The 24,325-nt window shown below is 38.5% G+C and overlaps 1 protein-coding gene across 2 annotated transcripts in view; it reads left to right on the top strand.

Annotated features, from left to right (window-relative positions):
* Positions 1-2,826: 2,826 nt before the first annotated feature.
* Positions 2,827-24,325, top strand: part of NALF1 (NALCN channel auxiliary factor 1) — a 443,602-nt gene continuing 422,103 nt past the window's right edge. For both annotated transcript variants that reach the window (XM_066176437.1, XM_066176438.1), the window contains exon 1: positions 2,827-3,713. In XM_066176437.1, coding sequence (XP_066032534.1) covers positions 2,895-3,713 — 819 coding nt within the window. In that variant the 5' untranslated portion in view covers positions 2,827-2,894. The remainder of the gene's footprint in view (positions 3,714-24,325) is intronic.

Raw genomic sequence — 24,325 nt, 5'->3', positions numbered from 1 at the left:
ATATCTTAGTGGAGCACATTTTGAAAATCTCAGACCTGATGTCAGGAATCTGTTGCTTATCCAAATTGTTTTTGGTTTGATTTGGGTTCTCCATTTTCTTTTCCCTGTATTTCTGCTTCAGCCCCTTTATTCTAAAAAGAAACACATAATCAAACTAGCAAAATGTAAATGAATAAATGATGTTACATTTTAGAGTAGTAAAGTTGTCCTGAATGCTTTTTAAAAGCCTGGTCACAGTCTTGTCCCAAAACAGGAAGCATTACAAAAACGTAAATTCAGTACAAAACCCAGTATGTCAAATCATTTCAGTCAAAGCTCCAAGATCAAAATTAATAATGTACCATTAGCAGACAGCATGAGCTGATTTGACTGAAAATTGCAAAAACACATTCTTTGCACTGTTTCAGTACTTTCTGAAATTTGAGTACTACAGACCTTTCCTTACAATATTAACACTTTTTCTGTGTCTTTAAATACCCCATCAAAATAAAATCCACCGATAACTTCTGCTTGCTGTAGTATTTGACTCACAGATCTTGTAAGGCCAGACGAAACCATTATGATAATGTGCTTTGACCCCCAGCATAACACAGGGCATAGAACCTTGCTCCACAGCCCATACCTCAGGACTGCATCTTCTATTTGAGTTTTACCATTTCCTTTTGAAAGATGTCCAGCCTTGATTTACTGCTCAAAGTGTCAGAAATTCCAGCACATTCCTTGGTAAGATCACCCTTCTGTTAATGACAGCTGCAGTCAGGTAAGGTACAAGATTTGTTTTCCACTGATATGGTTAAGTCTCAGGTCTTTTCCCACTACACTTTTTGAAGCTGAATTCAAGAACCATAAGCGACCTGTATTACTTTACAGACCATGTTTGTTAAGAAAAAAGGCTTTCTTTAACCAAAAAATGGGGCAAAGACACCTTTTGTGATATATTGTATGCCTTATTCAAGGACAATTATCATTCCCCCAGGATAGAGAAAGCCTCTGGAACAAGGAAAAATATGGTTTCTAAATCTTTTCCAGTCCATTGGAGAAATTAAAATACACATCTTGGTTATCCTATGGCCAGATACCATACCTGATGTCTCAAGATGAACACCAGGGGTTCATCTGTTCATGTTCAACCTCTAGTTGGCACCTTCTCTTGTCTTGTGTGGCATCCAAGTGTTTCTGTTGCTGTTACATTAAGGTGCATAAGTGACCCAGAAGAAAGGAGTGAGAGACACTTAAGAGTGTCCAAAGAGTAAGTTTATTTGAGCAAGAGACCTCGACGGTTGGGGGCAGAAGGTGTTTGGATCTCTGTCATGGGCTCAAGTGGAGATCATCACCCTAGGTGATTTCATCATCCTTAGAAGAAGGGCTAAGCCTGGCCCCTCTGTCTTTCTCTCTAAGCAGTGATATCTAAAAAGGGAAACACATAGACAGTATTTACCCAGCTCATGTGCTGAACCAGGGCTTTGCAAAACTTCTCTTGGGGAAACAGTTTGGGGTTTATGGTCATTTTGCTTTACAGCTGTCTGGCTGAGAGACAGCCAACTGTGTTCAAGCATTTTACTGTGTGGCCAAAACTGGCCAGGATGCAGAGCCTGTAGTGTCATCTGCCATTTGTGATTTGCTACGACAAGGACAGACACGGAGACAGACCTCTCTAGCCACCATCCTGCGTGGACATGGTGTTTCATTGCCGCAAAGGGAAGGAGAGACCCTGAAGGAGAGAGGGCTGGACAGTAGTACTGAGCAGTCCCTTCGGTGAGATGAGTAGAAAGAGTTGCATCGAGGAAGCCCTTTGGAGGGTCCATGTGGTCCCCAGTGCATCTCCCACGTCCTCCTCCTCAGGCAGGAGGAGGCAGAGTTGCTGCTGCTGCCAATGCGCCAGGATAGAGCGATCTCGGCGCGGGAGGAGATGACGCAAAAGGCAGAGCTCCCCCCAAAAAAGTGTTTCTCCAGGACGAAGATGGCGGCAACTTAGCCCAGGGGCCCAAGATGCCTGTGCCCATCGGGGGCCCCCAGCCAGGCAGTTCCGCCCCGTGCGCCCGGGGACACCGCGCCCGGCGGCAGCAGCGGCGGCAGCCGCAGCCCATTGTCACCAGCAGCGGCGGCGGCCCCGGCAGCCTCCTCCTCCTCTTCCTCTTCCTCCTCCTCCTCTTCAGCATCCTCGGCAGCGCTCCGGGAGCCCTGCAGCAGCGTCTCTCCAGTTAGAGCGGAGCGGGGAGAGAAGAAAGAGACAGACAGCGGTGCAGGCATCTGTGCCGCGGCTCGGGGCTGAGGAAGAGGAGCAGCGGCGGCAGGGAGGAAGAGGAGGCGAGGAGCCCTCCCGTAGCCGTCCGTCGGCAGCGGGGGACGCGGCATGCGGTTGTCTGGGGGCAGTGGGCTTTTCTCAGGAGGGAGATGGGGAGCTGCGATCTGACCATGCCTGGGTGAGAGGGGGAAAGGACCAGTCGCGCTGCCCCGCCACCACCAACTATCACCACCACTACCACCACCACCACCACCATCATCTCCTCTCCTTCCTCCTCCTCTCTCTGCGTTATTGCTCTTATCTTCTCCACGGCACTCCGCGTTGGATGGACTGGGGCTGTTTCGTGTGGTGAGACCAAGGCAGAGCCACCGGCGAAAACCAGCAATATCTCGGAGGAAAAAAAAGAAGAAAGAAGAAAGAAGAAAGAAGAAAGAAAGAAAGAAAAAGAGAAAGAAAGAGAAAGAAAGAAGAAAAGAGAAAGAAAGAGAGAAGGGGGAGAGTGGAAGAGAGAGAGAGGGAGAGCAAGCGAGCGAGAGAAGGGAAGGCAGGCAAGAAAATCCCCCCAATCTTTTAAGTCAATGCATATTGTGGTGACACTGGCAAAGGAGCCCTCACGGTGGAGTCGGCCAGGGCTGTGCGTTCCCAAAATATGACCAGGGGTGCTTGGATGTGTAGTCGGCAGTATGATGACGGCTTAAAAATCTGGTTCGCACCCCGGGAGAACGAGAAACCCTTCACGGATTCAGAGAGGGCTCAGAAATGGCGACTGTCCCTGGCATCGCTCTTGTTTTTCACGGTCCTGCTCTCTGATCACTTGTGGTTCTGCGCCGAGGCCAAATTCACGGGGACCGGAGAGAAGGAGCAGCCGCCGCCCGAGAAGCCGGAGCCCGCGGAGCCGGAGCTGCTGGCGGGCATGGGGGAGCCGGCGCCCCCCGCGCCCCGGCTCCTCGCCCCCCCCTCGCCCTCCCTCCCGCCCTCCCCCGGCAGCAGCGGCGGCGGCAGCCGCGGCAGCCGCACCAACGGCACCGAGCCCCGGCACGGCAAGGCTGCTTTCCTGGGGAACTCCACCGCCAGGCCCCTGGAGACGTGCCCCCCTCCGGGCTCCTCGTCCGGGCAGTGCTTCAGCGTGGGCGACGCGGAGGCGGTGTGCCGGCGGCGAGGGGGGTCGGGGCGGCCGCGGGGCACGGGGCAGAGCCCGGCGCCCGGCTGGGACCTGACGGATTTTTACCTTTCCTTTTGTAATTCCTACACACTTTGGGAGTTGTTCGCCGGGTTGTCCAATCCGGACACTTTGAACTGCAGTCTGGATGTGGTGCTGAAGGGGGAAGGCTCCTGCAGCCAGTGCGTCCAGGCTTACCAGCGCTACGACCAGCACGCTCAGGAGAAATACGAAGAGTTTGAGGTTATGCTCCAGAAATATTTACAGTCGGATGAGTACTCGGTGAAATCGTGTCCTGAGGATTGTAAGGTAGGAGCCCCTGCTGTGTTTCCTGTCCCTGACTGTCGGGCTGGCGTGCCTCCCTCGGCTGTTGTGGCTGCCGTGGACCCTGTTGTGCCTGCTTCGGTCTCTGCCCCTGGCGCCGGCGGCCGCGGTTCTCACGGTGCAGGCGGTGCTGCGGAGGGTATCGGCCGGGGTGCCCCCCTTCGCGCATTATTAAAAGAGAGGAAGAGAGAGGGGGAAGCTTGAGAAAACGCAAAAAGAAGTGTTCCTCGGTCCTCTGGGAGGGTAGCGCTGGATTTCCCCCTCCTCATGAATATGCGATTGGCTCCGGCTCGGCTGCCGGCTTCCAGCGGGCTGGGATGCGACTTGGCGGCAGGCAGCGACAGGGTCTGCATGACAATGAGCGGGGGTCGGAGCGGCGACCGGGGTCGGGGCTGCCCGACGGCGCTGCCCTGGCCGCCGGCCCTCGATGGGCTGGTGGCCGCCGTGCCCCGAGGACGGGCGATTCGTCCCCCCGCGGTGCCAGTGGCGCGCACCGGAGGCTTCGGGTAGGTTCCGTCGGGCGCTTGGCCCCGGGGCTGGCGGTGCTGGAAGGCGGCAGAGCGGTGCGGCGCCGGGCCTCCTCGGGAGCGGGACGGTGTTTTCAGGCGCTCTGCCAAAATCTGTGGAGCTGGGGAAAGCTGGAGGACAAGAGTATCTGTTGACGGGCACCGCAGTGGCCCTTGGTTGGGAACTGATGGTGACAGCGTTTTGATTAGCTGCGGCTGTTTCCTTTGGTGCCACTGCTGACGGCTGAGAGAGATCAAGAGGTTTTTCTTTTCCTTTGTCAGAAGGCAGAGGGTCCCACTTTGGTTCTTGTAGTTGTTGCCGTCTCTTTACTTTTGCACAAGATTAGTTGGCCTATCTCTCAAGACAGGGCACAAGAGTTGTCCTCGGTGCCTAAAAAAGCTAACTGCATGCTTTTTCTCCCCTATTCGAGTACTTGGTAAGAGGTGGACGTTTCTGCCCTGAGTTAAATTATCTCAACTATTGTAGCACTAACTAGTCTGAACCAAATTCTGCTTTGGCAGTGGAACACAACAATGCATGCTAATCACTGCTCTGAATAGGAAGCCTGGCAGTACCTCTGTGCTCTGTAACTTCAGCAGGGCCTTCTGAAGTAATTTAATGGTAACAGCCTATGCATATAAATCCCATTCACCAATAACTTATATTTGCCACAAAAATGGATCCAGAGTCCCTCCAGAAGCTTAAATAACCTGCTGTCTATTTGGATAAAGTAGGAAAGTTGCAGGTTTGGTTTTTTTTTTCTTTCTTAACCTGACAAAAGTAAGGTAGACTCACCCCAAGTGTTGACTCTACTGTTTTTAAATTGTAAGCTGTGTGTGTACACACTCGTATATATACTATGTTCTCAGTTACTGATAATGTAAACATATTTTATTCCCAGAGTGAATTGGATAAGTGAAAAAGGGTATCAACTATAAACAGATATCTATTGCTGTAAGGAAATCTTTGTCATTTCTGTAGCTCTATAATTAGAAATTGACCTACTATTCCATGCTGCCATACAATCAGCACTTACATGCTTAAAGTGATTTTTTTTTTGTATCACAGTTTAGTTTGAACTTTACCACAAAGTGCTCAGTTGCTCTACATGATATCAGGGTGTAAAAGGTGTTGAAAATGAACAGAACAGCAAATTTATGCTGTTCAACCATTTTCCCTTCACACACCCAATGAGGAGAAATACTTTTTTAATGATAGAGAAGAAGTTGTTGACATTAAAATTATTGTGTGAAACTTTAATGAACTAGAGAAATGCCAGCGATCCACATTTCTGCAGTTCTGAGTGCCAGATGATACTGCTTTATGTTTTGAGAATTTGGCCAACCAATCTGTGTTAAAAATGAAAGATACTTCAGAAGTGGAAAGGAAAAAAACCCAAACCATGGGTGCAACTCAGTCTGGTTTTTTCCTTTCTCCAGGGAATCTGGTGGGCATGCAGATGCTCACCCAGTGCGAGTGGGGAGCGCAGTGGGGTCGGCCTCGGGTCTGGGTTGGGCTGAGCTGGGCTCGGTTGGGCTGGGCTGAGCTGGTCTGTGCGGCACCGAGAGGAGGGCCAGGGGACCGCTGTCCAAGGTTCTGCAAGACAGCGCACACACGGCCCGTGGCCAGGCGGAGGAGATGCCGCTCTCTGCCCCCGTGCCCTGATTTGGTGCGTCTGGGTCCCTCGAGCCTTTTGATTCGTGCGGGTGGTTGCGAGAGCCAAGTGGATGGCACGTCCAGCGATCTGACGTGTGTGTTCATGTACTTGTGCGTGGGCTGCCCTGAAGAGTGTAGAGGTGAAACTCGAAACTCGAATACTTTGTGACTGTTGCAGTATTTTTCTGGGCTTTCTGGTGTTTTATATATATTTCATTTATAAAACTCAACCAGACATTCTTTTCTGTGTGTGTGTAAGTAAATATTTTTTTTTTTTTGCATGTTGGATATTTAGCTAATTCTTAGGTAAAGCATCAGAATAGAAAATAACTTGACATCTACCTGTGTGGTTTAGGTACACATTTTTTGGTGGGTGTCGTGGTTTATGTGGTGATCTGCTTTTTCTTTTAAACAAAATCATAAAAATACTGCCTTTACTCAATAATCATTTATCTAAGCCTTGGCTCAATACAATGAAAGGCTTGTTAATTAGTCTATTTGTATTTAAGATGTCTTTAGCATTCTTGGAGGGCAGCTTTGTTCACAGAAAAAAAAGAGATTTTCATCCAGTTGACCAATTATAGCTGATGACAAAAAAATAATAAAATTTACTCTGAATAACAGTCAAGCATAAACTTGCAATTGGGTGTTGCTTCCCCCTTCCCCAACTTGCCCCAACAAGTTGACACCATCTTCAGCTCATACAGTTCTCACAGTAAAGTGTGAAGATTATAATGGGTTTCTCAGCAAGTTATGCCTTTCCAAAAAGTACTGTTGGTGATAACAAATAGTACATATCAAAAATGCCTTTGATGCACGAGTATAAACCTCAGACTTATGTTTTCATTCTTTTATCTGAAATCAGGAGAAGATGAACTATACTTTCAAAATATATGTGTCTTCCACTACATGTCTTCCGGTCTCTGAAGAATATTTTCAATTCATTGCTTTATATTGCAGAAGTTTGTAGACAGGAATTGTTTGACTTATAGAGCACATTTAGCTATTCTATGTGGTGAGTTTCAGTTTTAATATATAAGTATACTCAAATTTTGTTTTGTTGGGTTGTTGTTTTGTTTTTTGCTTTTTTTTTTTTTTTTTTCGAGTGTGCAGTCCTGTAATTAAGGTTTTACCATTATACTTTTATTGAGTTGCATTGGGGATTTTGAAAATTTTGTAGAAAATGTAGACAATTTTTAACATTTAGAAAACAATTTTTTTGATGATATCAATGAAAATGCATATGCTTTTTATATTGTTTGTGTTTCAGTAGACGTTATGTGTTGTTTAGAAGCTTGGGATATCAGTGTTGTCATGCTATGAATCCATCTCCAATTTATTTCTTATAAACTCTTTTTAAAGTCTGATGTCTCTATATGTTGTTTCCTTGTCTTGGTAGTCACATATTAGCAATGGCTAAACAGTAAACAAGAGAAATATCTGAATGTATTACATATTCATCTAGATGCCGAAGCAAATTGCTGTAGCTTTACTGAATCAATAAAGTAACAGAGTAACTGGAAATCTGGATTCACACTTCTGCTTTTCTGTTTGAAATTTAATTTAGATTCCTAAAAAATGTTTTTGAAATCTTGTTATTGCCTATTATAAATTTGTGCTTATATTTGCAGGGATTTGTCTTGGAAATATGTATAATTTCTTGGTTTACAGAAAATCATTTTTGCATGCAGTGTGTCACAGAACAGTATCCAGACAATTAACAGAAACTGTATTGGCTTGGTGTTGGAAAACACAGTTCCTCATTATGACTTGTCAGCCTTCTATCAGGGGAAATACTCAAGATTTTATTCTTAAGGCAGCAGGCAATTGCTCTGTGTAATAAAAGAAAATTCTGTCTACTTCTGATTAAGAACTGGGTCAAATAACTAAGTAGGACGTAAAAATATAAATGATAGATAGATAGATAGATAGATAGATAGATAGATAGATAGAGCTCACATCTTTGTGATTAAGTGTTAGAGGCCAGAGGCCAGGGCTTTCCTGGAAAATGTGTTTATTAATGTTTGAGCAAGTTATCAGTCATCATTTTTGACACAGGTTTCCTTAACCTAGTGCAAGTGGAGAATGTTCAAAATCTGGGCTTTCTTAACACTAGTTAAAATATTGAAAAGTATAATTCAGGTAATTGCTTTATAATTAAAATGACATTAAAATAATTCATTTTCCCTCATAGAATATCAAAGAGGAAAAATAAAAAGGCACTAACTCTTCTTATATCAACATTGCTAAAAAGAAAACTTTGGCTGACATCCTAGGTGCTCAACATGTACACAGAGGTTTTTGTTTTTCAGGAATTAAATACCATTTGATAACTTTTTATTTGAAAATTATGGTATTGGTATCAAAAAAATGTGATAGAATACTTGAGTTATAATACTACTTAGTTGAAAAATGTGTGCCAATAAAGACTTTCATCATTAAGTAGAGATGGTGTATTGATAGGAATATAGAGTCTATCCCTGTTACTGAAGAATTTTTTTTTTGATCAAAGTACTGTGCTCAACTCTTGAGCACCTCTTGAGCAACTCTTGAGTAAGAGGGTGACTGGAAGTTATTTAAAACAATTAAAATCACATTTCTTCTTAGATGTTGTCTGGAAATATCAAAGCCTATATGAATCATTACTTTCCTAAGAACTTTTTCCTAAACAGCATATGTAGTCTAATTAGGTTTTGATTTAAAATCTCTTTTAAGCTGGCAGAAAAGAGCAGATGAGAAATACAAACTAAAAAGCTCAAATGATAAATGAACTCTTCAGTTACAAAAGATCACATAGAGCAGCATCTGCCACAAAGTTAGATATTTCAATTGTACATCTTAATCGCATATTTATACAGTGATAGTTCTATGCAAGAGTGATACCTAAGCTAATCAGAAGAAACCCAGACAAATTAAACCTTTAAGATCTGTACTTGTGGTCTAATAAAAACAAGAAAAATCCCCACATTAATTACTGAACTAGTGCCTTTTCTGAATCTCTTGAAATATAATTATTTATTTTAAAGCTCTTTTTTATAATAATTGCTATGCTGTATTAAAAAAATACATAATACTTAAATGTGTATACTTTCAAAAACTTTGGTATAAAATGCTGTGAAACTAATGTGACTGTGTAAATTGATGTTTGCACAGTTTTATGAGTTTTGATATAATTTGTTCAGGTGGGGTTTTTTTAAAGTAAATATTGAATTATTTTTAAAAACTATTTTAAGACGAATATGTGGATGAATTTAGTATAAGTCTTCTTGTAGTATTGGTATAATTCAAGCAGCAAAACTGGCTATGTGCTAAGTGATTTGTATTTCAGCCTAAAATCCTGATACCGCAATCTTTCTAGGTCTCCTATTTTGAGCTAGATGAATGGTACTGCACTCAGGGAAGACTATGCACATGCTTGTGGTCATTCAATTGCTTAAATGTTTTACTGGATCGGGGTCAGATCTCTTCACTCCTAAAAGTGAAATTCCCCAGGGTGTTCTTTCCAGAAGTGCATTAACCCCACTTAACTTTTAAAAGTTTGCATCTAGTTGATCATCGAGATACTCATCCCATTCATAGTGCCAATGGGTATGCCATTCCTGACATAGGAAAGAAAAGGACTACAGATTACTAGCACAGAGTAGTTCAAGTGGATTCCACCCTAATCCAGTAACCACTGTTTAATGTTTCACGGTATTATTGTCACATATCTTGGGACCTCATGGCTCTGCCCTCAATTTAACTTTGTTCATTTGCTCTCTTCACATGAAGCAGTGTGCCTCACATCCATCTTGCAAAGACTGTCACAATCTTGCTTCTTCATTTCAGGTTCTTCTGGAAAAGGTAACCAAAATGCAAATTATAGTTCTATCACTTATACTACCTAAAAATTATTTGGTCTATACATAGTCATTTATAAGTTCAGTCTTGCACTAAGATCCATAATCCATTTAGATCTGTGAATTGCCTAAAAGGGAAAAAGTAACTTAGAAGCTGAATTCTTAAATATGACTTTTTTGATAAATATCAGTCATAACACCCCAAAAGATAGAAAAATAAAGTAATCCATATGACAAAAAGAAAAAAAGCCCCTAGATATCTGATATGGATATTCACAAAAAATATCAAAGTTTAGGTTCTCTTTTTAGTCAGTGGAGATACATAGGTAATTCTAGAGTCTAAGTCAGTTCACAGTGAATTGGATATCTAAAATAGGTCAGATAGATCATGCCCTAAAATACCTATTTTATGTCTGTTGTCTCTAAAGAGGATGTACTGTCATTTTATGTAAGATACAAACATTTTCATCCACTATTGACCTCAAAAGTCATATTAGTTTAATCCTAAAATAAGTGCTTTTGGTATAAAAATTAAGTTTGGATGAAATTATGTTCATATGCAAAATTTAACTATAAAGAAGTTTGCAAAATCCTGCTACTTACACTTTCCTACACCAACCTAGTAAAATCACAAGTCCGCTTCTATAATATCTATATTCTCTTGCTGAAGAATGTGTGAGCTATGTAATTTGCTTCTTAGGGATGAGAACGGGAAAGAGCCTTGTATGACATAACTGCATTTTCATCACTTTTATTTGAGAAAGACCAAAATCTTCGACATATGACTTTTCCAGTTATTGTTTCTGTTGAAAAACTAGACAATAACCATTGTGGGTTATCTTCTTAATAGACATTTTTGCAGTTAGATCTGCTAGGGATTATTTCTCTTATTCGCCCTTCTCTCTTTACAAGGATGGTGGATTTTTTGGGGGGGGTGGAGTGTCCAATATATGAGAATTTCTTCTCTTAGTCCAAATCAGAGGAAACTCCTGATTACTCAAACTCCCTCACTCAAGAAACACATTTATGCCACTTCAGTACAGTAAGCATACTGTACTTTTCTATGTACTTTTCACTGTACTTTTCTCTTGTCAGAACTGTAGAGCAAACATCTCTAAGTGAGAATGTGTGTGAGCTTGATTTCCTTTGCAGCATCAATCAGTTAGATTAAAAAAACATAGTGAGGCATTGGAGACGTATTCTAGCTTGTAGAGAGATTTGATTAATTTGGAGATATGTTAAAATAAAAGACCAGGATTGTTTTTGGGTTTATGAATTGACCTTGTTTGCAAACAGGGTAGGTACATGTGAATTTCTCCTTTAGAACATGAACTAGGGGCTATATCCAACTAGTTCCCAGTCCATAATGAGAAAAAGAATAGGGCATGATGTAAGTGGCTCTGAAATGAAGCTGATCAACACTTGATACTCTCCCACCCTTCATCTCATCTTGTCTCCTTTTCTTCATCAAAACTAATAGATATGTATTGAAAGCTGGGTTTGATATAAGAGTGGCCTAAAGTCTTTATGGAACAATCTGGTATAACCCTTTGAAGGACTCATTGAATGCAACAAAATTGTTGGGATGAATGGTGGTGAGAAATGCTGAAGTGAAAAACTTCAGCAGGTATACATGAATATTTTGGTCCTTTGAAGTGTCTTTAAGATTCAGATGCTGATTCAGATGCTTCATCTTTAAAGAAAACCTCATGATTAAAAACAATAGAAAAGATGATCTGAAGTTGCCAGCAAATATATTTCAGTCTAGGTTTTTAGAAGTTCTCAGAAGCTTGGAGGTCATTCTGGATGTTTTAAATCACTTCAGTGAAATTAGAAGGAAATGGTACCAGACAGATCTCAAATTTTCAAAAGGCCCAATTTTTCACTTTTAGTGTATTATATTGGTATTTTAATGATTTTTAAAATATTGTGATTTAGGTAGTTTCATTAATAAGACATTATATTTTCAAATGTATCCATTATAAAAATTTTAAAAGGAGGAAAAAAATAAATGGTATTATGTTTGCATTTTGGAATGTGCAGTATATTGCAGCTTTTGGGAGATATTTTCCATGGAGGAAGTGTGATATCTAGAGTGCTTTTTAAATACATGTTTAATTCTTGTTGATCCTCTGCATGTTAGATTAGATGTTGCCTTCAATTTGCCTGAACACTTATGTAAATGGTATCTTGGGCCTGTCAATAGACTTCATCTCTGTTAAGCACCATAATGAAGTATCTTTATTACATTTTTAAGATATTAGCAATCCAGAATCAGAAGGCATTTTTTATTAAGCGAATGGGAAAAAGATGAGATACTAAGAAAAAATTTTTTTCTCATTTTATTAATTCTTTTAGGAGAATAAGAGAGTTTCCAGGGTTTACTGATTGATGATCTGCTGATCATTGCTTTGCATTGGTTTACTTGATCTCTGTATTTAGGGGCTTACACTTACAGGCTCTTCTAAAAAAAAAAAAATAGAATTTTGTATGAGACATATTTATTTATATAAGGACTTGGATTTCAAGGGAGAACTTGAGCAACTCTTAAATACCTTAAAATCTATAATAAGTTAATTTCATATCTCAGAGACCTCTGTGTGTAGTAATAGACAACTAAATGTAAGATGATAAATATAAAATTTTATTCATGTAAACTTATTTTTCATGATGATTTCACGATTTTCATGATTTCATGATTTTCATGATGAACAGTGTACCAGATTTTGCTGGTGTGGAAAGTATATTTTTAACTCATATTAGTTGATTTGTTGTGCTCACGTGTCAAGAAAATATATTTTACTAGTGTAACTTCATTTAGAGGGGTATTTTTTTCACTGTTAAAAGTTACATTTTCAAAGGCATTAAAATTATCTCTGCTGAGACAAATTTTTGTGTTTGTATACACACACTGGATTAAAAAAAACAGATGTTCTTGAAAATAAAATCCAGCTTGTAGAACAACAACCAAATGGCAAATGAAAACTCCAATTTGTTTTTAGACTATTTATATTGGGAATAAATAATAGAAGTATATATAAATATATTAAAAATGTACCCACAAAAATTACATGCAAATTTTCTATGACTACTCTTAACATTGCCTTAATATATATTTGTTGAAACTGAATTTCTGTATAGAAGATCTTTAGGATAATGAAGACATACTTCATAGCTGGAAGTAAAAATTCCTGTGTACTGAAAGACTTGCAACTTACTATGCAGCTGACTATGGTGACATCTGATATAGCACACCAAGCTTCAAAAGTAAATTATTTTTTAAATATAAGGGAACTATAAGTTCCAGCATATATTATCAAAACAATGGCAATAAAATTATGTATGTCAGTTGTAATCTTTATAATTAAAACATCTACAAAGAATCCCAAATCCATGCTTTGGTAAAGATTAAAATCTCTGAAGGGTTTGAAGAGCAGTATTACTGTAATGTCTGTTTAGAATACCTATTGTTAGTAAATTCCTTAAGCAAGTTTCTGATGGTTTCCCAGTGGATGTGTCTGTACTGTTTCCAGCCATGTTAAAGCCAGGAAATCAGTGTAATCAGTGGAAAAAATCCATGTCATCAGAACCTCATTTACCCGCCCTTTTTATTATTTAGTAAAGTATCCCAAATTCATCTATTTTGGGATATTGCAAATTTTATACCTCTGAAGGTATAAACCCATCTTTTCATGTTTTTCCTTTCACACTTTGTTCAAGCTGTAAATATTGTGGTAGAGTGCTTTAATGAGAGATTGGGCAGTTTTTATTACGAGCAAGCTTTTTTTGCAGGAGGGAACAAGTATGAGAAGCTCACAGCATATCCTGTGTGTGGGGATGCCCCAGCACGTGCTGCCTGACTGGAACTTAGATGCTCTGCCCTGGAGCAGGGCCAGGGCTGAGGGTATATGAGGATTAGATTCCACTGGCTTGAGGTTCTGCACTTCAAAAAGGGAAGCAAGTCAAAAACATAGCCAAGGTCCCCTGGGATGGCTTTTAAAATTCTTCTTGCATCCAGAGATGAGAGATGTTCATTTCCATTCCTGTTCTGCTCTGGAGTTAAAGTCTTGGTGTAATATTTCTACAGAGAATCTGACAGAACTTGGACCAGTATTAGGAAGAAGTAGGAGTTTCTGAACAAGGTACATTTGAAATATTACCCAAATTATATTGAAAGCAGAAACAATTTTTGTATTTTTACCATTTTTTTTTCATTTATGCTTTCTGATGTAACAATCCTTGGGGAAATGACCCCTATTATAAGCTGAGTTTAGCTAACAAGATATAATATAGCACTGGAGTTCAGGAAATGAAGCTTCCTGTTTTATATTCCAATTCAGTTAGAAGTGCATTATGGTTTCTTTTGTCTCTCTTTAAATCTCATCATTGTTAAAGCTGAATCTTATAAATGCACTTTTTTTGTTGTTGCAACCTCACTATATTAATGAAATTAAATCATTGATGTAACAACAGCTTTTTAAAATCTAGGTATTAAGATTAATTCCTGGGACCAGAACAGAGTAAATGTACTGCAAGCCAATCTCTGTAAGACAGATATTAATTTAAAATATTATTTTATTTTCATTTGTAAATATAGGCCAATTTTCTTTAGTCAGCAGTCCACAATGACATAAACCAGGACTAACTCCATTGAAATAAATGGCTTTACTTGAACGTAATACTGTTTTGAGAGGAGCAACATGATACGTTTAAAACTCAAATATATGAATTCAGAAGGACATTTTGACTCAGACAGATTTGCTTTACAAACCTTGCTACAAAAAACAATATTCAGAGTGCTTTAAATGCTCATTTTCCTGTCTTCGACTGACATTACTAATTTGTTATTGTTGTGGAATTGATGTTTTCTTCCCTTTTCTTTGTTGTTATACTTGGTCTTGATTGTGTTCTCTTATTCTATTGATTTTTCAGGCACTACTGTAGAAAAATATTATGAGCTTAAGTTGTTCAGCTATCCAAGGAGAGGAAAACCTTGAAGAAAACAAAGCAAAAATTATTTGCCTTTTCCAACCAAGAGTATAGGTCATTCACCAGGGTTAAAAAGAGAAATAATGATCAACAGTATAGCTAGTTTAAATCCAGATAAGATGTTTTGATTGGTGCAAAGACACTCTGTATTTATGCTGATATAAATACAGGTGAAATTTAAGTGTGAGTTAAAGAACTGATCAGATAATGGAAGTTTTGCTCTGTGGTACACTTCAACACTCATTAAAAAGGTGGTAATTTTAGCAATGACTCATCTTAAATAAAAATTACAGGTTTGATACACATGTATGTGTGTGTATATTTATGTATATATATGTTTATATCTTAAAGGAAGTGGAATAAAGGAATTATTGATGTAGGATAAAGCATTCTGGAGAGGCTAGGACAGTCCGGCAGTAGAATCCAATGGAAATCTGAAAAGTAATGAAGTATGGAAAATTAGGAAGTACAGGAAAATGTAACAACTGTTTCTAAATGGTGTTCTTCTTTTTTCAGAATTTGTTTGTTTTCTTTGTTTGAAATTACTTGGGGTATTTTCTTTCTTTCATCAATACTTCAGAAACGTTCCACAGTAAATGTAGGATACACATGCACCTGTCGTTGGGATGCCCACTAATCCTGTCTTACATTGGTCTTCACAATGCATTTGTGGAGACCCTCTGTGGAATATTTTAGATTATTTTTGTTTCTGCTTCTCTATTTGCACATTACAAGAAAGTTTATTGTTGTGTTTATGTATAGGATTTCTTTCAAGACCGGCATATTTTGATCACTGTGATTATCTGTGAGATCAAGTTTTTATTACTGTTGTATAATATAATTTTTATATTTTTTCTGAAAAGGGGAGAATGATGTTAGCTTGTACAATATAAGCATGAATTACAGTGACTTCCAAAATATTTCTTCAAAAATTTTTTCATTTTTTTTTTTTTTTTTTTTTTTTTTTTTGTTTGTTTTTTTTTTTTTTTTTTTGGTGTTTGTTTGTTTTTTTTTTTTTTTTTTTTTTTTTTTTTTTTTTTTTTTAGTTTCTGGTGTTTTGTTTCTTTCTAACTGCTACAGAAACAGTCCTCTTTAAATGATGGTATGAAAGTAAATATTTACAGCATGGTTTTTTGGGTTTTGTGCTCAGTAATTTTTAATAAAGGTCTGATTTGAAGAGAGCCAATAGAAGTTTGGGATGGAAGAGATCTTTTTCTTCTTTTATAATTGTTTAAATCTGCAGGAGGAGGAAATATGTTTTGCAGCTTTCAGAAAATGTTTGCATCTCAGAGTTTTACCAAAATCTTAACTGATAGCTGTGAATATCAGTAAGTTGCTTTTGTTTTGAGTGGGGGTATTCCTCTAAGATGGTACTGCTGAGTACAGGGTAAATTATATTTAAATACAGAGATGTTTGGAATGATTTTATGATATGTTTGAAAGAGAAGCTAAAGACCTAAAACCCTTTAGAGATTTTTTTTTCTTTCCCTGCAAGCAAAGTTACTACTGGGGAACTCAAATATTGGAGGAATTCAGCAGTGCAGACGCCCATAGGATGCAGGTGCACCATGGGATGCAGCCGTGATATTGGTCAAAGGGCTAGTCCTTCCCACTCTGTTCTTGACTTTGTGTCTTTATAGAGTTAAAAGGCAACTATTTATTTCTTACAGAGTCTGTACATGCTGGGCAGCACAAATCACAAGTGCCTGAGCTGTGTACAGCCAAGCTGCCCTCAGGCTGTGTCCATCAGCATTTCAGTTCAGGTCTGGGGTGTGCTTTTGAAACTTCCCACTCGCTCCCATTGCCACCCTTGCTGCTCCTTGATTGACCACACAAGCTGCATTGCTGTCTGCCGAAAGCAAAGGCATACAGGTGCCCAAGAAGTGCACCTATAATGATCTGCAGGCACTAAGGGATGTGCAGTCCCTAAAAAGGAGTAGGGCTAGCCCTAAGTAAAACTGACAAAACACATGTAATGTGGGTACCAGGCTCTTGGCACAGTTTCAGTTTACAGAGTGTCTCTACAGAGCCACAATCCTTGTTAATATTCATACAGTTAAGGTTAAAGAGGCTGAAATTCAACCTGGAGAGAATTCCCAAAGTATCTCAGCAATTTCTTTAGGGCTGCATCGCAAGGCCCTGAGCCAAATTGCTGAAATGATTCACTGCACCTGGCTCTATATAATCATGGCAGCAGTGATCGTGTATTAACCTTTTTAATTTTTTTTTCTTTTATCTTCTGTTGGCACGCCTATGAAGGTGATGCAGATTTTTGCTCTATGCTTTCCCTGCATCTGCCAAGCCTCTGTGCAGCAGAACCACTGCAGCTCTGCTGCATTTTGGGTCTGCCTCTGTCCTCACCGTGGATTTCACAACACCTTCCCAACATACAGACATAAGGCTGAACAGAACTGTCAGTGCTTCTTTATGGCAATTCTAGAATTTTCATTTTCAGAGTGGTGCAAAAATATCTAAATAATCATGAAAAGCAAAAATTTTTGTGATGGAAGTTGGCAGCAGTGAAACTAGTCTGTCCTGTCTTCATATAATGCTGCCCTCACTATGTTCTAATAATGTATTTTCTTGTTTCCTGCTAAAATAATAATAAAAAAGACTATGATGCAGTGTTCAGGCCAGATTTTAGGTAGCCAAAGAATTGAAAATTAGTTATGCAGGAAATTAGTTATGCCGTTATGCCTAAGTAGCTGATTTTCTTTTTCAATTATTTCAATTTCTCTATAAATGTGAATGCTTCATTTTCTTTGGATTTCTTCAGCATACAGGACAAAGGTGTTTCTATGTTATGGTTAGATATTTTTCTTCAGAGAGTAAACCTTTTTTCTTTGAATGATTAGAAAGTGCTGTACAGTTCATAAGAAAATAGGACATTGGAAGGGTATTCCTCTGCTAATAAAATATTTGCTGATAGTATACAGGGAACTACTACCTTTCCAGTTTTTTATTATTTAGGTACTTTAATTGCAATATGCTCAGTAATTACAGGTAATTACTTTTGAACCCAGATAATTCATGCCGTGTATTGTGTAAATTTAATGGACTTGTAGGAAGAAAATTAGTTCTTCTAGAGGTCATATTCTAATAGCAACAATATTCCTGGTTATCTGTGGGGTTTTTAATGTTTTTTAGCCTTTCGTAACCATCAGGAAGCTTTCTTTCTTTTTCCCCAGCTTGAAACCTGAGTAGGGATAAAAGGAGGCAAGGAAAGTGATATACTGACCTAGCAAAAATGGATAAAGAAATAATTGGCTGAAATAGTATCAGTGTGTATGATTGATCAAAATATGATGGGAATACCTGCCAGGTGATCAGCACTTTCTGAACCACCAGATGTTACTGACCTGACAAAGAACTGCAAGAGAGACCAAGAAGCAGAGACAAGACATTGCCCAGCCAGCAGAAAAAGCAGTCAGAATGGCAGACAGCCAAAACTGCAGATGTTTAGCTAAGGTCAACATAAGAGTAGACAGAAAACATATTCACATACCATTTCAGTCAAATGTATCTCAGGTTATACTCATGTTGCTTTACCCTGAAGCCTGAAGGAGCTGATACTGAAGAATCACAAAACTGAAGAGTGTGTTATTTGGCAAGCAGGCTGTAAAAATTGACACGCTACACTGCTCAGTGATCTGCTCTGGGAATACGCTTGGAAGGTAAAATGAATTTTACACCAGACAAGAAAATTGTTTGTTAGTTTGTGAAGTTTCTTCTTAATTCATATTAGGTCAGTAGTCAATTTATTATGCTTATGATTCAATAAAATACTCTTCCATGTTCCATATACTAGTAAGTATATTTTCATACATGAGATCTTACTGTTAGAGATAAACTTCACTTTCAAAGGTACTTAAAACGGTGTTAAAAATCTTAATTTTCTCTAAATGTGTAGCAACCTCCAAAATTTCATCAAAATCTGGTTCTTGCAGTTTCATATGTTAAATCTGTTAGTTCTTTCGAATAATTGAGTAAAGATTTCTGTTCCTATAGTTCTTACTGGTTTTTTGTGTAGTTCTTCTAATTTTATTTTTATTATTATATCTAGTGGCAAACTGTTAGATTGAAGCAGAGAGACTAGGTTAGAAGGAGATGGTTATATTTATAAGAATTATATTAAAGAGGTATAGCTAAAACAGTAATCAAACCTAGGAAAATGTAATTTTGAATGTATTGAAACAGTGGCAGAGGGATCTGTTGCCTATTTGTTCATTTTACATAAAACTTCTTGCGCTGTATCAATGGTTACTAACTGATTAAGGCATTTAAGTACAGTTTCTTGTTTGACAGAGAAGGATTTTATTTATATATTGCCCATATTAATGAGCACGTCTGTACATCTGCTGTAATACAAGAGTTTCCTACATCTCTAACATGTTACAATGTGGATGTTACCTGTGATTCTTGGCAAAAAGGATGCATGTATCAAGTCTTCATTCATTAAGATTTTGCTATTAGCAGCTGCTTCTGGTAGACACAGTTTCACACGTTACTGTTGTTTTAATTATCTAAAGGACACTGGTAAAGGCCAAACTTCCTGGTTTGGTTCATCAAGAGTTGTCCTAAATGCATTTCCAACTGGTGTCCACCAGTGGTAAAGATGTCAATGAAAACATCCTTTAGGATATAGCTATCCTTTCCCCTTTCTTATTCATCACTACCCAGCCTTTTCTCTTTTCTCTTCCTTAAGCTATGTACCAAATCAACCTCTCCTGGTAAATTTGAGTGTGGGTCTTTGATGCAGTAATATTCTGTACTAAGAAGGACAACTTTCTAAAAGGGGGAATAAAATAGGAGTATCCACGACTGAATACCTGCAGCTGAAAAGAGTGATTTATGGTGTATAGAAGTTGGGATAAGAATAAGGTGTGTGCCCATGAAATAGAAGATGGTAACTGTAGAGGTAGCTGGACTTTTCATTTATTGTTTGTGTTGGTTTTATTATGGCTTGCTATACTGAGCAGAGTACCGTGAGGCACTTATATATATAAACCCACAGAAAAATCAAAAAGTCCTTCATTAAAATGATGTTACCTTTCAACTTGGCAACATCAAATGCAGAGTTCTACATCTTTGATTTAAATAATAATGAAAAACAATTGTCTGTTTAAAATATGCTGTTTTCAGTTTTGCTGAATTCTTTATTTGTCTTATGAAGCGAGTTAAGTAATTATATAACTTACTTAATTTGTGATTCCAATTTACTTGTTCATAATGTCGTTTTAACCTCTTCATTTAAAGGTTCTGGACTTCACCCTTAAAAAAATAAATCTCAGCCTTTGTTGCTTTTATTCCAGTACTCTTCCCTTTATCTTCTCTTTCTCAACAATATCTTTATTTTAGATTGTGATTAGTGCCAGAGAAGTATTTTCATTGATCTGTGCTTATCAAGAGGGTCTTCCCCTCCTTCTGTGGTCATACTGGGTTTTTAATTCTAGATTAAGTATTTCATATAGTTCTTTCCCCTGTGCTTCTATTAGGCTTGGCAGTGCTGCATTCCATCTGCCATTGTTTCCCCTTTCACTGAGCTCTTTTAAGCAAAAGCTCCTTGGCCTGTTTTGGCCTTAATTAATCTATGACTTGTTGTGTCTGTTGTAAACATTTCCATCTTATTGTTAGTCCCATTTCCAGATGATTAATAAATAGATTAAACACTTTCATCCTTTGTAAAGAACCTGAGGGCACCCTGCTGTTAACCTTTAGCCACATGGAGCAGTGACCACTAATAAATGCATTCTGCTTCTGTGTTCTCCTTTTTGTAGTTGATTTCTAGTCATTGACAATGCTTTACTTCTCATCCTGTGATTACTTGGTTTCTCTAATAGCCTATTGTGGGAAGCATTCTCAAAGGCTTTTTGGAAGTCCAGAAAACTTGTATCTGCCAATGCTTTCTTATCTGCTATTTATTAACATGACAAAGGAATACTAATAGTTTAAAGACATATACAGGGCATTAAGGCTTCTTAACTTTATCCTCATATATAACACTTTTGCTTTTAATTGGCTCCTCAATTATTTCTGCAGTAATATATGTGTGAAGCTGAATTCTTTCTCAGTTTCTTTTAGGAGTTACATGAACATCGCTGCTGTCCTATGTAGTTCAGTATATTAACTGATTTCAATGGGAAACTGTATAATTGTGGATTTCTTTTGATTAATCTTAAATTTATTTGAAAGTCCTGAATAAACAGTATCCCATTCTTGAGATACATTGATCTTTTATTTATTGATCTGTTCCAGCAATGCCTCTTTTGATACTTCAATCATCAAAAGTTCCCTTTTCTTTATTTGGAAACTCTGGTGTATCCTTGGAGCTATGAGTCAAAAAAGTGTTTTAGAAAATAATATGCTTTCTCTTCTATATTCTTGTCTTGTTTAGTTTCCCCTTTAACTTATTGGGAGGGGAGTCTTGACCTCTCTTGTTCATATTTTTTGCACCTAGTTACTACATGTATTCTCATTTAATCATCCCACTTCCCTCTCCAGATGTACCTGTCATTGTTTATGCATCTTATACACCTTAGGTGCTTTGTGCCAGGTGCACTGGAAAATCCACTCTTGCACTCCCAAAAGTAACTTGAAGCTTCCATGTTCAAAGACCTGATTGGGTTGAAATGTAATTTATCTATTTTAGTTTTATTTTTAGCTCTGTACCACTTGGAAGGGAGAGTAACATGTTTTCCTCAAAGATATGTGCAGAACTAGAGCCAGTGTGCTGGGTCATGCAATTTCGTCATAGCTGGAAAAGGGAATAGCAAGGTAAACTTACATTCTGATGAGAAATCTAGGACAAAAAAGAATCCTGGGAATTCTTACTGATATACTGTTTCTAAGTACTTGTTTTCCAAATCTTTCTCCCTGTATGTTTTGCAGCATCTATGCACACACGTCTCATTTTCTCAGGTGTTGCTTTATAGAACCGTTGTAATATGCATGGGTTCTGTTCCCATTCATTCAAAGAAACAAGCAAGTTTGGTTTTTTTAAAAACTCTCTTCCAAAAACCCAGCAGGCTTGGGAATGCCATTCTCCACTATTTGTATAATTGCCTGGTAGCTGGAGAACTCAGTTAAGAGGTAGAGAATTTGCTGGTGTTATATTTGGTGTCCTCCACAGCTTGAAGATATTCAAAGACACTTGAACATAGTGAAGCAGTGGGAGTAACATCAAGTGGTAGCTGAAAGGCTTTAGATGAGAAATATGTAGCAATAAGTTACTCTGCTTTCAAAACTATTTGGTCTTTTTCTCTGTATTTTCAAATTTCCAATTAGATTTTGCTGAGAACTTTTTTTTTAATGACTAGTAATAATAGTAATAATTCTAAAAGTATTTTGAAAAAGAATTCTTCAGTCACATCTGCTGAATTTTTTTTTTTTTGATCATGTATGTCTTGATATTGCTTTCACCTCATACAGAACTCTGATGCTGCACAATCCCCTCCTCCTTTGAGCAAAGAAAGGTGCTTTTATGTCACAGAAAGTGTGAAGTAACTGTTCAAACTCTCCTACCTATCACAATAATGATTTTGGACTTAGGACAGAGCAATAGTGGAACAGCTAGCCTGTTTGAAGCCATTCCCACCAGAGTATACCTACATCAATATATGCCCTCCAGGGAATGTTTTAAACCATTAAAAGCTACAAGATTTGAAACTTTACCAAAGCTGTATATGTGCAGCAAAAGACCCAGAGGAACTTTTGCCTCCCTAATAGCTTCTTCTGGGTCTTCCAGCATACACCAGAGCATATTACAAACATCAAAATATGCTCAGTGGATACCGACTACATTTCAGTTTCTCCAGGGATGTTTTACAGTGATGGAAATAGAATCCCTTCTCTGTTCTACTCTCATAAGCATTTAAGTAGGAATTACTTAGGAGGACAGTCTCAGAAAACAGTGTCTAAAGGATATTAAGAGGAATGACCTGGCTTTCAGAGATGTTAAGCACTCACACACTGAGTTAGGACACAAATGAGGATCTAACTTCTATCACAGGAAAAAAGTTAACACAGGAAGAAATGCTTTTCAATGACACTAAGACAGTTTAATGTACTTAGTAGGAAAAAATACAGTCCTTTATGAGTAGAATTTTTTTTTTTTTCAGATTTTTTGATGTTTGCTAGTGATCATTCTGGATACTTCTGTAAAATCTTCTTACAGCCACAATTAAGAATAAAGTATTCCACTGTATCATTAAAGTGTATTTTGTTGTGGAGGCTTGTTTGTTTGTTTGTGTTTGTTTGTTGTTTTGTTTTTTGCTTGTTTTTTTTTTCCCCAAAGCATACAACAGAAACAGTGAAGACAGTCTATAAGAAAAGAATTGTTTTCACTAGAAGTTGTTTACCTAGAGGTGTTGCTGATGCAATGCCTATGTCTCTTTACATGAGAAAGAACATGCTCTCTATAGACTGGCAGGAGTTTTCCAGATGGAAGAAAAGAAATTCAGACAGTGTGGTGTGCAGATCCCTTTAACATAGACCTGAGCTGCTTAGCTGACTTAGTACTAGGGATTTTGTGCTTGTAAACAACTCACTTCAAGTTGACATCATGTCAGGTTTTGCGTTCTATTTGGATGTGATCAGTCTTACCTGCAGGGCCAAAGGATTTTGTGATAAAGCATTTTTGCTTTCTGTTTAGCTAGAAAGATAATTGATGGGCAGCTGAAAAGGTATTATAATAATAATAAAAAAATCATATTATTTGCTTTCCTGGTAAAGCAGCATATTAAAAAAAATTCTGCACTCACTATTTGAAATTGTGAAAATAGAAATCTCTTTGGAGAAATCATTCCTTACACATTACTTTTCAAATATTTACTGAAGGTCAAAATCTCTATCACACACATTGTGAACAGGTTCACTGTTGCTTTCTTCCTTTCTGTAAAAAAAAAAAAAAAAAGGTACTTTCCATTTACCTAGTTAGGCTGCATTAATAAAGACCATTTTACCCAAATATTTTCCAAAAGACTGTCATATACAAGGTGAGCCCAAATTTTTTTGGGTAGTATTTCAGCCAAGAGAAGTCTCCCACAAAGACTGATTTTTTTCTTCTTCTATTAGTCACCCCCTGAGAAGAATTGATGGCTTGCCAGAACTATTCTCTTGCAGAAGCTCACCATTCATAGGGTGAAAGAGCACACACGCCATCTTTACCAAGTGGAGACATTTTCCGTGCTGCTGCCTTTTGAAACAGGTTCGGCAGTAGCTGCTTCCTTGTAGGTGACTTCTGTGGACATAGCATTTCAGGTGCTATGTCCATGGAAGGTGCTTCTGGAACCTACTCTGGGGCATGTTCCTTTAGCACTTCATGAAAGGAAAGCAATCAACTGGTTTAAAAAAATCCCTTGTGTTTTCCCACCGTGGAAACCGGATACATTTTGCTCTGTCTGCTGTGGCTATAAGATGTTTCCATGCACAAAATGTTCCCATGTGCTGGCAGTCACTAGCAGTTGACTCAGATCCTTGAGATTACCAGCAAGAATAAGCAACAGTAACTCATAGTTTTGCTTGTGGCTGGCATTAAGATCAAGCTGAAACTGACATTTTGAATGAGCGTTAGAGAAAAGGGTTAACTACCTTTTTGAGCAGTATAAG

The sequence above is a fragment of the Chamaea fasciata genome, unplaced genomic scaffold, assembly GCF_029207755.1.
Source record: "Chamaea fasciata isolate MVZ Bird 193981 ecotype frontalis unplaced genomic scaffold, bChaFas1.0.hap1 SCAF_2, whole genome shotgun sequence".
NCBI classification, from domain to species: Eukaryota; Metazoa; Chordata; class Aves; order Passeriformes; family Sylviidae; genus Chamaea; species Chamaea fasciata.
This window is presented reverse-complemented; position numbering and strand designations above follow the sequence as displayed.